At 44.2% G+C, this 16,380-nt stretch overlaps 2 protein-coding genes across 5 annotated transcripts in view; one reads left to right on the top strand and one right to left on the bottom strand.

The window, feature by feature from the left end:
• LOC147998836 (uncharacterized) overlaps positions 1 to 16,380 on the bottom strand; it is a 924,038-nt gene that overhangs the window by 449,273 nt on the left and 458,385 nt on the right. The window lies entirely within an intron of this gene.
• Positions 6,112 to 10,497, top strand: LOC147998851 (disks large homolog 5-like). 2 transcript variants are annotated; one of them, XM_087595574.1, is made up of 5 exons: positions 6,123 to 6,257; positions 7,324 to 7,483; positions 8,720 to 8,863; positions 9,496 to 9,658; positions 10,003 to 10,497. In XM_087595574.1, exons 2-5 carry the CDS (start codon positions 7,473 to 7,475, stop codon positions 10,030 to 10,032), a joined length of 348 nt encoding a protein of 115 aa, XP_087451700.1. In that variant the 5' UTR covers positions 6,123 to 6,257; positions 7,324 to 7,472; the 3' UTR covers positions 10,033 to 10,497. The 2 variants fall into 2 exon arrangements, with proteins under 2 accessions (XP_087451699.1, XP_087451700.1); XM_087595573.1 differs by having other exon boundaries at positions 6,112 to 6,257; positions 7,324 to 8,863; positions 10,003 to 10,493.

A 16,380-nucleotide genomic window follows, 5' to 3' on the forward strand; every position in this document is an offset into this window, starting at 1 on the left:
GTCTGGGCCACTCCTGAGTGCATTTCCCTCATGATCCAAAAGAGGGAATAGCATTCCCCATTGTAGATGATTGTTAGGGACCATGTGGTTCTTCTGAGAGAGCAGCAGATGCTCTAACCTGGGAGTCATCACCACAGCTCCTGTAGGTAGCTTTTGTCCTTCCAGGGAATGTGCTATACTAGATGGACGCCATCTTCTCCCATTAAGGAGAGAGATCTCAGGAGATGTGTATGTACAGGTGGTTGAGGGGTGCCTGCTCAATGTGGTAGCCTGCTAGGCATCCACACCGGGCTCTGGTGCCTCCACTGCTCATTGTGCATTCAGCATCATCCTCCAGCATCACTCAGTTTCAATTCCAAACAGAGCTTTCACTTACTATCGATGATCATATAGATTATGCACATCTGATAAAATACAGAAGAGACTAGCCTCCTTCTACAGGCCAACTTGGCATAATGAATTCTTTTGATAGAAAGCAAGATAATTATCTTAATCTATGCAGTTTAGGGAGGTCCTCAAGAGCATCCATAGTGAATGCAGACTGCAGCTGTGACCACATGTTTCTTTTGCAGAGCAGGTCTGTGCAAGCCCAGAACTTAGGTGGGATAGTTCATGTTTCACCTTTTACATGGAAATCTGTGATCATATTGAGAAAGTATATTTTCCACGTGACTCATTTACAATTTATGGAATTAAACTGACTTACTGAGAGTGGAGGTGACTCAGAGAGATAAAGTGCAGAAGACTTATCCAGTATGTCTGCAAACAGATGCTGTCTCATTAGGGCTTTTCAATGCTCAGCAGCTGGAGAAGCAAGGGAGAGGCATTGGTGACTCTCAAGCTTAGGTCCTCTAGTCATTATAAGCTGAGCATGACACAAAAAGTCATAGGTATCACACTAGAATCTAGTAACTAGATTTAACCAACCTACCACATTAATGCTGTGTTTGGTGGTATTTTTTGCTCTCTTAGGACCTGGAAGAGGCTTGGGGTTTTCTAAACCTACTCATAATTTATTAATCTTCCCAACACTATGTGCTTTGTTCTGTTAATGCTAACAGCGCCATCCAATACCTAGGATATTGTCTACTGACATGTGTGACGTGAGACAAAACAGTCCCTGTCATCCCTCACCTGAATAAACTTCCTTAGAGGACAGTGTAGTTGGAGGGTCCTTCTTTCCTCTCCAAGATCGAGAAACATTTCCAGTCTTCAGACAAGTGTGTCAGCCATTGTCCAGTGACTGTCTTGAGATGTCCACATTGTCAGCTGAGTGTCGTCATCCAGCCTGCCCTGTAATTGTTGTCGATGATTAATAGGGTTCCAGCCCTAGGATTTAATTCAGTGCTACAGTACTTGGCAAACACACTCAAAGCCCTAGCTGCCACCCTAGTCCTGTGTGCTCTAGAGAAAGAAAATAAAGAACCACATTGTCTCTCAAGTTTCTCCTCCAATAGAAGGAGAATCTGCATCGGTCTTTTAAGTAACTCTAAGCCCCAACTTCCCCACTGCTCCCTGCATCGATTCCATTATTGGTGCATTTTCAGTAACGCTCACTTTATTTTTGGTGTGCAAAGAATTTGCACCATGTCAGTAAAGTGTGTGTGTATGTGTGTATGTGTGTGTGTGTGTTCATCCATGAACTCACTATAAATTATTATCAAATGACCCAGAAGACCGTGGAGAAACCTTTTGATGTGCATGCAGAATTATGTTACTACCGTTCCATGGCACCTTGCAGGGAACACTGAAATAGTGGGCCGCTTTAATAGAGCCTAAAACCAGGCTATGCATGGTTTTCGGTGAGATTGTGATGTGCAACACCACAACAGAGATCAGCAGAAGCTTCATTTATTCCATGCTGCTGTTACCAAGAGGAGGCAAAACCTCATCCCATAGAGAGTCTGGTGGGATCTGATGAAGGGCAATAAACTCAGGGTTGAAAACAAGCCTTTAGAAACAAAGAGAAAAATGCAAAGTCAAGGAAAGCAAGAGCTGTCTTTTTCTTTTCTTCCTCTTTTTTTTTTTGAGAAGATCCACAAGAGAGACAACCCCTTCCTCAAACTAACAATGCACAAGAGAGACAATACATGAATTAAAAATCAGAAATGAAATGAGGGACATAGAATAGACACCGAGCAAATTCCAAAATCATTAGTTCTTACTCCCGAGGACTTTACGCCAGAACACTGGAATATTTATTCGATATTGTTGATTTTGTAGACAGATAACAATTACCAAAGTTAAATCCAGATCTGGGAAGGTATCTGAAAAATACCCCTAAGAAAATAGATACACTCATTAAAGGTTGCATACATTATATATTATATTGCTTTCTTTTTGCATGATTAAACCCCTTCAAGGACATTTAGCTATGTTATAGAAAGTGTTACTTTTAAAACAAAAGGACAAAGAGAGAAATTGAGGAGTCACTGAGAGACACTTCCCAGACAGGATCAAGGAAAGACGGCTGAGAGATGCAAGCAGGGGCTGGAACGCTGCCCTTGAGAAGGAAATGTTTTTCTCACTTTACCTTACACTATGCTGTACTGTGTCCCTTTTTTGTGGAAGCGGCTCTCATGCTCTCTGGGTTATGACAAGTATATTGTGATACTAGGAAGAGGGGTGATTTGCTATACAGATATTTTAAGGAGAAGCCTTTGCTTAGTCTCACTTCTTTGCCTAGTCTTGCCTCAGTCGTTCCTGGTATCATGGGAATAACGATCTTATTATATCTTGCCAAAAGGGAAAGTTAGGTAATCCATATTCATGCCTATATAAGGGTTAATAAACTTGCAGCTGCATGCAGTTGCATCTGCCTTTGCTCTGCATCCTCTGTGTCCTGGTTATTTGTGACCGTACCTGGGCCCCCAATGCACTAGATGTTGAAAAGCATCACCCTTCTCAGTGTCAGGTTTATTTTCTTTCTTTTTTGAAATCTATGATGTGGAGGCGTATTACAACAACAATATGAAATAGCAGGCGGGCATGTATGAAAATTGCTGTGTTTAAGCTAGGTGTGGGGACAAGTCCTCAAAAGGAGCTGTTAAGATGGGAAACACATAATGCATTTGTTGCTGGAATTGAGTTGCCTCAGCTGTGTTGCTCTGCCTGCTCAGTGTCCATTCAACGTCACTCTGTTTCTACAGAGGAACTCAAGGTTTGCCCCAGCCGCCTGTGAGCTGTGATATGGGCAGAGAAAGGCGAGGACACAGGGGTGATTTCCCACTCCTCAGTTATGCTGAATTTTCCACTACTGTACTTGTATACACAAGTACAGTGTGGTCAGTTATTATAGATATTTGTCATTTCTTACAGAGGGCAACTATGATTGACTACACCCAATTCTATAAAAAACAAAACTCAGGAAACCTGGCCCTTGGCAGCAATGAATCAAGAAATTTCTAGGATGGTGGGGCATGAATTCTGCCAAGCAATGAACTCAGATAGGTGGGGTTGTGAGGAAGATGTGTGGTTGAATAGCCCAATAGATTCACGTTGTATCATCTTGATTTAATCTAAGGACAAAGAAGTGCAGTATCTCTGATGGCTTTCTTCTAACCCCTTGAAAGGTTCACTGGGGTTTGACCTCAGTTCTTCATTCTTCTTGCTAGGGCAGCAACACTCAGGGAAGCTTGAGATTGCCATAGGCACAGTATTAGGCTAGAAATGCTGAGTAGGTAATATTAAGTTATTCAGATGGTGATACCCATTTCATTTGTTCTTAACGTGGACCTAAGGAAAGACAGATCGAGGTCCTTAGAATAAAAAGATCATTTCCAGTTCTTTTCTACCTTTCCTGAATGAAAGACTGGTTGGCAGAGAATGGTAAAAATTCAAGAATTGGTAGATGATGCTTTGAATGGAGGGTGGGTTTCTGTGCTGGTTTTAGACAGGGTCTCAATTACCCCATCTTGTTCTCTAAGTTGCTCGTCAGGTTCACTTTGAGCTCAAATAAAGCTGCTTCCACTTTCCAACAGGTAGTCTTACAAAGGGGCCTCCAAGGACTGTGAGGACAGCATTAGCCAATGAGAGCTGAGGTGTGTAACCCACAACTGTAGCTTTATCTGAAAGACCCTCAGACAGAGGAGACTCTCGCTCCAGTCCTGAGGACAATCACCACCCCATGAACACACAGGACTCAGTCTTGATGTAAAAACAAGAGGTTTACTTTGGGATACCAATGCACTGGGGCCCGACATGGTCCACACGCAGGAGGGATGTGAGGAGCCTCAAACAACAGAAATGTACAGCTTAAATAGTCAGTTAAGATTACACAATATCATTACCTCAGGTATTTCGGTGCCAAGGATAACTAGGCAGATGTTTCTCATCCTGGAATTCCTGGGATAAGGTCTTAACCACATCAATGCAGCTATTTCAGTATGAAGGACGTCTGACTTGATATATGTTTTCTTATCCTGGGGTTCCCAGGACAAGGACCAAGGATATCTGTCTTGGCAGGTGTTTCTCTTCTGGAGTTCCCAGGACAAGGCTATAGCTATGTCAGCCTATAGCACAGCTGCATTCAGTACCAAGGACATCTCACTTCTATAGTGGTCAGTCAGCTTCCCAGAGATGTTTCCTGTCTTGTAATTGCCCTGCAGTAAATATGTTCTATACCCTCTGTTCTTATGGTCAGGCAGCTTCCTAGAGAGTGGGTGGGAATGTGCTTTCTGTACTTTCTGTTCTATTGTCTAATGTGTAGGGGCTAAGCGAGGGCCAGCTTAAAAGATTCTCATTCGTAAGAAATGGCTGTACTGATATCAAACGGGGATCTTTCATATCCACTTTCTTCCAAGTCTACCAGCCATCTCAGATTGTTGCTGTAATATGCCTGACAATCAAGGACACAGAAAAATAACTTGATACACAGCAAGGACATGGCAATCATATCCTGTGTCGTTATGTATGTTCTGGATGAGGTTTGTTAAAATGACAATATTGCACAAAGCTGTATATAGGACCCATCAAATTAAGGGTCACTATGCACTGTCATAGCTAAAATGGCCTGGTCAGAAGGGACCACTGGATCACTCTTCTGTAACTTCACATGAGAGGCTTGTGCTTTTTGTGTTTTTTATTTTTGTGTTTTTTTCTTATTTATTTATTTATTTATTTATTTATTTATTTATTGCTTTATATGTTGTCAGGAAGATAGTTCAAGTCATGGATCTGCCCCCAAAATCTGAGCTTTGCTACTAATACTGTAAACAGTATTAGTGTATGCATTCAATAAAATAACTGTATTTTTTTTTTTTAGTAGGATAGATGCGTTTGAGTTTTGTGGGGTAATCCATGAAACAGGAGTAAAGATGCTTGTTTCTTACTCTGTCCACTGAGTTATGTCTCTAGGCTTGTCCTACTCCTTTGGCTGCATCCCCCCCCCCCCACATCTGCTGACTATTTTATTTTTCAGATGAAATCACACGTTATAGCTTAGAGAGGACTGTAAGCAATTCTACTTTGGTAACTTAAGTGCAAAGAGGAGAGCCCCACACTCAGCCTGAGGGTGCATTCACTGGTGGATCCAATATTTCAGTTTCCTCTGCTAACAGATCACCACATTGTTGCCAGGACCATAATGAATGCAATTCTTTCTCCTAAGGAATCTGGTGGCAACTGTCAAATGTTAAGCACAAAGCTTCAGGTTGTACCTATAACACACACCCACATTGCAACCTACCCTACAGGCTATTTCTGGGTGTGATTTCACGCACCTGCACATGATGAGACAGGAGACCTCTTTGGCTACTTATAGGAACTGGTGTGATTTCTCAGTAATCTTTAATGGGCAATATTGCTGACTGAGGAGAATTTGAGGTAGGATGAAACATTTCTGTGCAGTGATTGGGGAGGAAGCACTCATTTAGATACATAGCAATGACTTAGGTTTTTCCAATCAAGCCTAGAGCCAAATTTGGCTTTGGAAGCATGTGGTGCTCAGTGGCTATGCCACAAGGAAGTCCCCTGAAAAGGGTCCATCAGCTTTTGCTCAGTACAGGGAGAACATTAGCAAGGAGGCAAAGTCTGTTCTCCGTGACATCAGCCGTCCCTTCGTGGACATTCTATTGTCTCCTAGAGAGACCTTGGAATCCCTGTGATGTCACCAGTACCGTTGTGACAACCAATTCACTACTTTTTCTCTTAGTGTCCAAAGGATATATCCACAGACATCTTTGCCCGTCTTTGTAGGCGCTTTGGGAGAGTTGATGTTGATAGAGAAGAGTCTAGAGTGAAGCAAACGAAACCTAAAGGTAATGATGGACACAGGACATGGGGAATGTGGAGTAAGTTCTGGGCAGTGTATGTTGAGCTTCCTGTCAGGGGTGTGTGTGGGGGTCTTCCGCTGGCCTTTTTAGTAATGGGCCACAACCACTGGAACATCTCCACAGATATTGAATTCCATGATTATCACAATTCCTGAAAGTCAAGGTTTTCACATCATTAGTTTCTCCATAACCACATGGAGGATATGGCAGTGCCTATGCTATTATTGGGTGAACTTCTAGTCTTTACTTTTACAGTGCATTCGGTATGTTAAATTGATATAATAACACCATAAGTAGTCATGGAGGGTATAACTTTTCTGAATTAAACAGGGCATCAATGTACTTCACTTTCATTGCTTCTTTAAATTCAGTGACTATCTGACAGTAGTAAGAGGGAGAGAACTGTGCTCCTGGCCATGACCTTATATTCTTAGAACTCCTTTGACTACCTCTGGCTGACGGGGCCAATCTTACCTTCATATATTAGAGGTTCTGTGTGGCAGATATTTTTCTACAGTAGCCAACTATACGGAGCAGGTAGAGAAAGAGCTTGTAACCTATTGGCACTTCTGGGGCATTTGTCATTTCTGTAGGGGGAATTAATAAGTCTGTTGACCATGTCCTCCCCCTATATGATTTTTTAATGCAAAGTCATTGGACTAGAGTAACAGTGTAGGATATCTGAGTATCCCTGATCAATCAAGTCATTGTGGATGCTGAATTGATGATCTGACTTCTGAAACCAGAGGGGTGAGGGTCCTGAAACCAGGTTGTTGCCTGCGTACCTGATAATAATCCTGGAGAAGGCATCTTTCTGGTACTTGTAAGCCTGTGTGGTTGGGCATAGGGAACACCTGGCTGCTCACATCTCTTGGTCTGTATATAGTAGTGGGGGAACTGTGATCCACTTAGGATGCCTCTTACACATAGACCAAACTCCTTGCAGTGACACTGGCTTCCAAGCATGTTCTCCTGTTTGGGCGACACTGTGGTCTGTGTATGCTCTATGCATTCGCCCCATGCGGGTTCACTTGTATTCTTCTACTTACAGAGGCCTGCAGACAGACGTCATCCCCTGAAAATGTCCAAAACAAGGTGCAGGCCAACGAGGAAGAGGAGAGGCTGAATAGAGAACTGGAGCTAACTACCAAGGAGAGAAATGAGCTGACAGATCGCCTCCTTTATGTGACAGGTAGATCCATGAGCAAGAGGTATGCATTGCTCCAAGAAAACGACCTTGTTCTAAACCTCATCTCCCATAGAGAGGAGATGCAGAACCTGACCCTTACTGAGGAGTGAGTTTGGAAATGGACCCTCTGATTCCTCCTGTTGAAAATCTGAACTTGTGATCTGAGTGAAGATTTCAGGGATAAAGTCACTTGGGCATGAGTTCCCAGTGTACAATTGGAAAGCCCTTGACAGGTGGTAGCTTTGCAAGGTTCTGGGTGCTGTGAGTTTGTGGAGAGTGTTTGTGCTTGCTAGGAAGGTGACTGAACGCTATCATCTCCTGGCAGCAGCCTTAGGTGACAGGTCCCACAGTGTTCATATCAATGCTTAAGTAGAAGGCCTGAGGCTCTGGCCTGCTCCTTCTTGTCTCTGTGCCTTACACTCTGAGACAGTAATGGTGCATGCATTTCTACTGATTCTCATTGTGCTCTTTCCATATTTGTCTCTCTTTCTCATTCTCTGAGTCTGTTTACTTTTCTTTTCTTTTTCTTTTTTTTTTTTTTTTGGTTCTTTTTTTCGGAGCTGGAGACCTTACTTTTCTTTTCTTGTGGGTGTGCCCCAGCTTGTGTGTCTGTGTGTGCACAGCTCTGCATGCATGTGCACAACCTTTATATGTTTCTCTATCCCTCCACCTTTGGAATTTAGGGGTCTGTTTTTTGACCTCAGGATTTACCTGTATAATAGTTTCATGGAGGTGTGAGTGCTTTATTTTGGAAGCCCCACTTTCAACAGCACAGTTCTTTGCCTGTGTGGTCACATTTGTCTATACATTTGTATGCCTTGGGCAGATTATAAGTTTGTGGCAATATCTGGTCTCATCTCCAGAATTATGTGTACTGTCTGCCTCTAGAATATTAGTTATTCGGCTTGTAGCATTCCACTTGTCAAAACAGGAAAAATGAAATCAGAGGTTTCTGGAAGTGTGTGTGTGTGTGTGTGTGTGGTTGGGTAAGCTCTATGGCCTAGGCTCTTGACAGCATAACAGGTTTGAATGCAGATCCAGCCCTCCTGATTGAAAAAAGTGAGCCAGGGAACCCTTTATCTGGGTGCTTAGCTTCTGTTATCCTGGGCACACAATTCCAAGTTTCTGAAGCTGAAGAAGATCCAAATATGTAGAATTCAGAAAGTGTCCTTCCAGGGCTGGGGTAGTACAGGACACAGCCTGAGTTCATATAATCCTAAACCTCGATGTTCATTGGGTTCTATCTTCCTGGGGCCAGCCCGTACTTCAGGCCAAATCCATTTTATGAAAACTTGAAGATAAAGGAGAAACAGGTCATGTCATTACTGTACAACTTAGACACAAAGAACATTGAACATCGTGAGAAATTTCAGGAGCTCAAGAAGGAGATTAACTTCTATCGGTAAGTACTGGTCAGAAGGGCCCATCACTTGTGGAATATCCATTGCTGCCTCTCTTTGTTCTGGACTGGAGAGCCTGCAGCTCTGGGTCCATGTCTTCTGCTGTTTAAATATCACTGTGCCGTGGGTCTTTTGGACTCAGTTTCAGTTCCATAAGAGAGTGTGACTTCTCACCACAGTGTCTATGCATCTTTAGAAGGCTCTGGATAGATCTATACTGATTCAGGCATCAGAGTGTTATTAGGCCGACCTGGGCCTCTGGGGTCATACCAGGTTTAACAAAGCTGAATGTGTGGACCACATGGTTAGCATGACCTCCCTTGGTTCTACTGTCCTCTTGTGGTTGTTTACTGCCTACTAATTGATGTTGCCCCGATGCATTGGGCTTTCATGGATAGTTGTAGATCCCTTGTTCTTTTGGAGAGACATGGACTCTTATTGGTGCTTGGGTCACAGAAACAATTTATTCTTCCCTGGATTGGCCATTTGCTGTTTGTGCAGCAGCCTTACATGTATGGAGATGTATTCTACGAAGTCTTTATGGGAATCTGGGTCCTGGTGGAGTTTGTGGGATTTGGCAGTTGGAATGGGAGGAAGAGGCTTCAGGATCTTACTATGCAGAGTGTGTTTCCAGCAACCTGCACAGCCGGCTCCTGATGGACCAGGCATGTATGAAGAAGAAGTTGGTCACATTGAAGCAGGAGTGCAAGGAGTTACAGCGATATTTGTTTGAGTTGAACCCGAATGATGAAGACGAACAGGAGAAGACCAGCAACCTCCAGACCCAGCAAAATGTGGTAGGAACAAGCAGCTGAGTCAGATTAACAATGTCTGATACCATTTGCCTATTGGATACATCTTTGCTTCCCCTATCACCTTTCTAATCTCCCCACACCCAGTCAGTCACCCACCTCATGTGATAGAGTTATTCATTGCTCTGTCTATGCACAAGTATTCTGGGATGTTAACCACTCTTCAGAAACTGAATTATGGGCAATTATACTTCTCTGCCCTTTTTGAAACTGCAATCCAGAAATGGTGACAGAGGAATAACATATCACATGACTGAAGGCAGCAACTTGACAGCTGGTATGCGTGTCCCCACCACATCCGTGTCTTAATAGCTGCCTTCTTCTCCCAGGTCTCAGGAACTGCAGGAGACATGGAATAGGACGGATCCCAGGAAGACAGCCCCCTGAAGAATGAGTTTCTCTCTCAGGAGTTCCCTGTGACGACAATCCTCACAGTCAAAGACTTTTTGTGGGTGAATATTCTTCTTCTCAGATAATTTCCTCAATGTATAGAGACCCTACATTTATGTATCCGTATGCCAGCCTGTCTGGTTGAGGTCTTTCTCCTCTCTCATACCGACAACACCATTTGAGAGACAACTGAGGGGACTGCCTTGACATCTCACGTCCTAGAGGAGAAACAGCACTACAACTGTGTTTCTAAATGTTCATTAAGAAAATGCTGTTAAGAAATGTTTTTGGTTATGATTTTCATTGAAGTTTTCTTTTTGTTATTTCATAGTTATATATTCTTGTTACTGTTTTACATTTTATACCATTTAAGTATTCATTTTATTCCTGTTTTTTGTAAATTGTACTCCTTATGAATAAAAATTGATTTGAAACTCTTGACTCTTAAGACCATCTTATTCAAGGGTCCTTTCCCCTCCTGTAGACTTAGAACTGACAGCTGGATATGGATCTTTGCATGGACCAGGCAGCATGGGTAAATAGGGAATTCAAAGCCACCAAGAGGTACACAGTGTGATAGTGTCTTTTGTGTGGATAATGTGACTTTTTTTATGGACACACACTTTATGATGTAATCACTGACATACTGTATCCATGCTGTCATGTATTCTTCTCATCCTAACTATATCAGTCTACAACACACATTCCTTATTGACTGTGTGCACCAGATATTGAGTAACACACACTCATGCCTGTAGAGCTGCAGAAAAAATGACAACTTTCACAAAGGAATATAGAATAATCCTAATTGAGAACCATGTGCCTCAGTTTTTCTTACAATACAGCATTAGTATTAAACCACAAAGATAATGACCATTAACGTCATTTTGGGAAATAGGTTTTTATAGGTGCTGTTTCACTTGATCATTCATATGCTGTGTTTTTTATTGTTGCTGATTATATTTATTTTTATCATTTAACTCAATGGATCTTTTTCTTTTCAAATGTATGTCTGGGCCACTCCTGAGTGCATTTCCCTCATGATCCAAAAGAGGGAATAGCATTCCCCATTGTAGATGATTGTTAGGGACCACGTGGTTCTTCTGAGAGAGCAGCAGATGCTCTAACCTGGGAGTCATCACCACAGCTCCTGTAGGTAGCTTTTGTCCTTCCAGGGCATGTGCTGTACTAGGTGGACGCCATCATCTCCCATTAAGGAGAGAGATCTCAGGAGATGTGTATGTACAGGTGGTTGAGCGGTGCCTGCTCAATGTGGTAGCCTGCTAGGCATCCACACCGGGCTCTGGTGCCTCCACTGCTCATTGTGCATTCAGGATCATCCTCCAGCATCACTCAGTTTCAATTCCAAACAGATCTTTCACTTACTATCGATGATTATATACATTAAGCACATCTGATAAAATACTGAAGAGACTAGCCTCCTTCTACAGGCCAACTTGGCATAATGAATTATTTTGATAGAAAGCAAGATAATTATCTTAATCTATGCAGGTCAGGGAGGACCTCAAGAGCATCCATAGTGAATGCAGACTGCAGCTGTGACCACATGTTTCTTTTGCATAGCACGTCTGTGCAAGCCCAGAGCTTAGGTGGGACAGTTCATGTTTCACCTTTTACATGGAAATCTGTGATCATATTGAGAAAGTTTATGTTCCACGGGACTCATTTCCAATTTATGGAATTAAACTGACTTACTGAGAGTGGAGGTGACTCAGAGCGATAAAGTGAAGAAGAATAATCCAGTATGTCTGCAAACAGATGCTGTCTCATTAGGGCTTTTCAATGCTCAGCAGCTGGAGAAGCAAGGGAGAGGCATTGGTGACTCTCAAGCTTAGGTCCTCTAGTCATTATAAGCTGACCATGACACAAAAAGGGTCATAGGTATCACACTAGAACCTAGTAACTAGATTTAACCAAACTATCACATTAATGCTATGTTTGGTGCTATTTTTTGCCCTCTTAGGACCTGGAAGAGGCTTGGGGTTTTCTAATCCTACTCATAATGTATTATCCTTCCCAACACTATGGGCTTTGTTCTGTTAATGCTAACAGCGCCATCCAATACCTAGGATATTTTCTACTGACATGTGTGACATGAGACAAAACAGTCCCTGTCATCCCTCACCTGAATAAACTTCCTTAGAGGAAAGTGTAGGTGGAGGGTCCTTCTTTCCTCTCCAAGATCGAGAAACATTTCCAGTCTTCAGACAAGTGTGTCAGCCATTGTCCACTGACTTTCTTGAGATGTCCACAATGTCAGCTGAGTGAGGGCAGGGCAGGGCAGGGCAAGGGATTGGGGCAGGGCAGGGTAGGGCAGGGGATTGTGGCAGGGCAGGGGAGGGCAGAGCACTGGGGCAGGGTATTGGGGCAGGGCAGGGGTTTGGGGCAGGGCAGGGGTTTGGGGCAGGGCACAGCAGGGCATTGGGGCAGGGCAGGGCAGGGCATTGGGCAGGGCATTGGGGCGGGGCAGGGCAGGGCATTGGGGCAGTGCATTGGAGCAGGGCAGGGCAGGGCAGGGCAGGGCAGGGCAGGGCAGGGGATTGGGGCAGAGTCCATGAGATGTTAGTAGGCAACAGGCCAGCTGGGGCTAGTGTGGGTACAGGGCTTCTAGTGTGGGTGTGAGAGGAGTAAATTAGGAATGGTCAGATTTTGATGCAGCATATAGGCGGGAAGCAGCTTAGACCATCTCAGTGCCATATATGGACATTGTAGACACTGATGGGCAATGTCGGGATAGTAGGGTCCCATATAGTGCTCTCTGCAGGTGTCAGGAGAGCATACAGTGGCTCTGTCAGACTTATGACAATCAGGCAGGCACTGGGTGCAAGTGAGAATCATGGGACAAGCCCTGTGTGCAGCCTGGTTTTGGGACATTCCCAGGTGCCCCATGGACTGCAAATTAAAGGCAAAGGACACAGGGAAGCCAGCAATTCCCATGCACAGGACATAAATACCTGTAGATCTTTCTAGAATTTCCATAGACTATCTGTCACTCGTCCTCATTATAGAAGGCACCAACATTCTGCCCTCTACTTCAACTTGGTGAGACAGCTATTCTAACTCCAGCAGGAAGGCCTCAGGGAAGACAGTAAGAACTCACAAGTGACCCCTTTTACTATTGAAACAGGGTCTTCCTATGGAGCCCAGAGTGGCTGTAGGATACTAATGCTCCTGCCTCACAGTGACTAGAATTCCAATCCACCCTCAAGAGCAGTTGATTCATCAATAGATCAGACTAAGGACATGTGAGGCTCCAGGGTGCTAGGATTACCAGGGTCCTAGTAAGTTTCTCCAGCCTAAATTACAACCTGAGTCAGTGCTGCTATTTGGGACACCGCCTGATGCCCAGTGACATCACACCTTGGAACTCTTTGTCAAGCATAAGCTGTTATGGGAATGAAGTACCCACACAATAAAAACTGGTCTGGATACTCCTAGGTCAAGAATCCCCTGTTGGAAATGCCTTGGACCGCAAAATTTTAAATGCTAGATCCTTCTGGCTTTTAGAAGATTTATAAATACAAAAAAAGAAAGATGGGCATAGAATTTAAGCCAGTGATCCTAGTCATGGGAAACTGAGTCAGAGTGATGGAAGACTGTAAGTTCCAGGGCAACCTGTGTTTCAAGAAAAAAAAAAAAAGGCATGGTGAATATTCCACTCAAGTAGAAAACAAAAGGCTTTCACATGGGCCCTGCCATCTACTGGTCAGCACTCTCATCACCACAGCCACAGGGAGACACTGGGGAACATTTCCCACTGTCTCTCTTTGGGATGCATTCCACCCCATGATTCTATGTGAGGAATCCCCCAAAGGTTGCATCATGTGAGGGACCTAGAAAGTTCCAGGATTGGGAGAATTTAGGAGTTTATAATTAGGGATGATCTACAGCTGTGGCAAAGCCTTTTCCCAGCACATGGCAGCCCTAGGTTTGTCCCCAACAGTAAAAATAAAATCCCCCAAAATAATTCAAACAAAATGTCCTGAAGCCTGCGCCCTGACCAGTCTCCTCAAAAGTGCGCAGGAACCTGGGTCCACATTTAGGACCCAGCACGGCGTCTGTGACCTGTGAGAAGGGATCTAATATGGGAATTAGTACAGTATGACTTATCCTTGTGGATACCTTTGGTGACAATAACCACCTGACCCCTGAAAACCCATCTACCTGGGGGGCTCAGCACTCATGTCACCCAAAAAGCCCAGATCCTAGGGCCAGCATGGGCAGGTGGTGAAGAAAGTTTGTCTCTCGTGAACATCAGTTGCTGCTCCTGACCTGACTCTATCCTCAGGAGACAATGTCACCCCAGAAAGTGTGGGTGTCAATGGCTCTTCCCAGGCCAAGACTGGGATACTGCTTAAGTTCCACAATGCACAGCAGTGCTCACTCTAGAGCTAAATGTTCTACAGCTGAAAGGGGTGGGTGCTCTGCTGGCCATGCCCCTCCCCTGCAGTATTTAGTGCACTCAGAGTGGTGCTTCAGATGTGAGGGACTTCTTGAGGCTACTCCCATGGAGAATGGCAGATTCATCAGAACGGGGCACAGGGTGAGTTCAGAGCACAGCTGGGAGGAATTTAGGGATGCCAAGCCATGACTAAGACCAGATCCTGGGCTGACAGGCACTTGAGCTGGAGAACTGGCATCCAAAGTGTGACTGCCTGAATTCCTCTTAGACCAAAAGCCCTGGATCTGAGCTACTTTGGTGCGTGCTCCTAAGTGGGGTCCCAGACACAGCTCAGAATTGGGGCTGTGCATGGACTTTGGTGCTGGCAGCAGGTGGCTTAGCCATAAAGTGCCGAGCTTTCCCATCTGTGCCCACTCAAACTCCTCTGTTTCATTTTAGGTGTGTTTGGTATAGTTTTGAGACAGGGTATCTTGTAGCAGCCCAACTCGCTTTGAGCAACAATGTAACATAAAAATAACCTTGAATTCAAGATCCTCCAACCCCTCTGTCCCAAGTCCTGGAATTAAAACCTCCAGCTGTGACCATTTTACTGCAGCATAGGATCCATCTGTATTAGAGTGAGCTTTGGAAATACTGGAGCTCCGACTGTTCCTTAGAATTCAGGTTTCCTTAATTCTTAGCAGGAGTTTTGTGATGATGCTGATGAGAGAGTCAGGAGTTACACTGGGAGAGGTAACAGTCCTGGCAGCCCTGAGTGCACAGTGAAAGTCAAGACAGAAGCCTGCTGATTAGCACCTGAGTGAAAGTGGGAGGATTCAGAGTTCAAGAACAGACTCAGTTACATACCTAAGACCATATTGCAACATTTTTGTTTCATTTTTGGCTTGTTTTCTTTGAGACAAGGTGTTAATTTATAGCCCTGGCTGTCCTGGAACTCACAATGCCTCTACCTCCCAACGGATGGAATTAAAGGCATGTGCCAACATGCACTGCCACTAATTAATTTTAATTAAACATGCTGGCACAATCCAGTAATCCCAGTGCTTAAGAGGCCGAGGCAGGCAGATATCTGGCTTCCTGACAAGTCTGATATACAGAGAGCATGTCAGAATAGCCAGGGCCAAACAGAGAAACCCTGTCTCAAAAAATAAACAACAAAATGAATTTGTTTTAAAGAAGAGAGGAACGATTTAACAGAGAATTAGAGACCGAGATCCAAATGATATTGGGTAGTGCAGAGCCTAGCTTCTGAGATGAAACTGGACACCATGGGGTTAGGGTGGGGATTCTCATCTTGGACTGGGAGACAGAGGGTGACTTCAGGCATGGAAGGCTCAGTCAGTCATTAGTCAGGATTCTCAATCAAGAGGGTGTTGTAAGTTCCAAAATGTGTGAGCAGTGTTCTGCATGAGAGTAGAAGAACCCGCCTACCTATACAAAACAGCCAATGAAGAGTAATCACAAGCATATGTCTGGAGGTCCATGGAGAGGTTAACATCCACCTTAGTGTGGATTCTTCAGAGCACAGGTGGAGAGGAGTAGAAGAGCTGATGGTGGCTGAGGCAGGAGAGGAGTTCGGGTGTGAATTTGAGCCAGTAAAGGAGCTTGTAGGTCGGGCAGAGCAATGAGAGGTCTAACAGCATAGCTGTTGAGATCCTTCAGATTAATTTGTCTTAAGAGCCTCATGCCATAGCCAGGGACAGGAGTAGATCTGACTATTGGGTGGCTGGGCTCATATAGCCCAACAGGTTTGTCCTTGCATCTGTGGGATTCCAAGTCTCTCCCTTTAGACACAGCCATGGAGAAGGTGTAGCAGTGAAGGTGCAGATGGCTTTGCAATGCTTGGCTTATGGTGTTGAGTACTTCATGCTCCACAGAGCTAGGAAATGTCCTA

The sequence above is a fragment of the Rattus norvegicus genome, chromosome 19 (genome assembly GCF_021556685.1).
Source record: "Rattus norvegicus strain SHRSP/BbbUtx chromosome 19, alternate assembly SHRSP_T2T, whole genome shotgun sequence".
Classification (NCBI taxonomy): Eukaryota; Metazoa; Chordata; class Mammalia; order Rodentia; family Muridae; genus Rattus; species Rattus norvegicus.

Coding starts and splice junctions, on each gene's coding strand:
- LOC147998851 (XM_087595573.1), top strand. CDS start 8,688: ATGTTCATTGGGTTCTATCTTCCTGGGGCCAGCCCGTACTTCAGGCCA. Junction 8,864..9,495: donor AAGGAGATTAACTTCTATCG/GTAAGTACTGGT, acceptor GTGTGTTTCCAG/CAACCTGCACAGCCGGCTCC. Junction 9,659..10,002: donor TCCAGACCCAGCAAAATGTG/GTAGGAACAAGC, acceptor TTCTTCTCCCAG/GTCTCAGGAACTGCAGGAGA.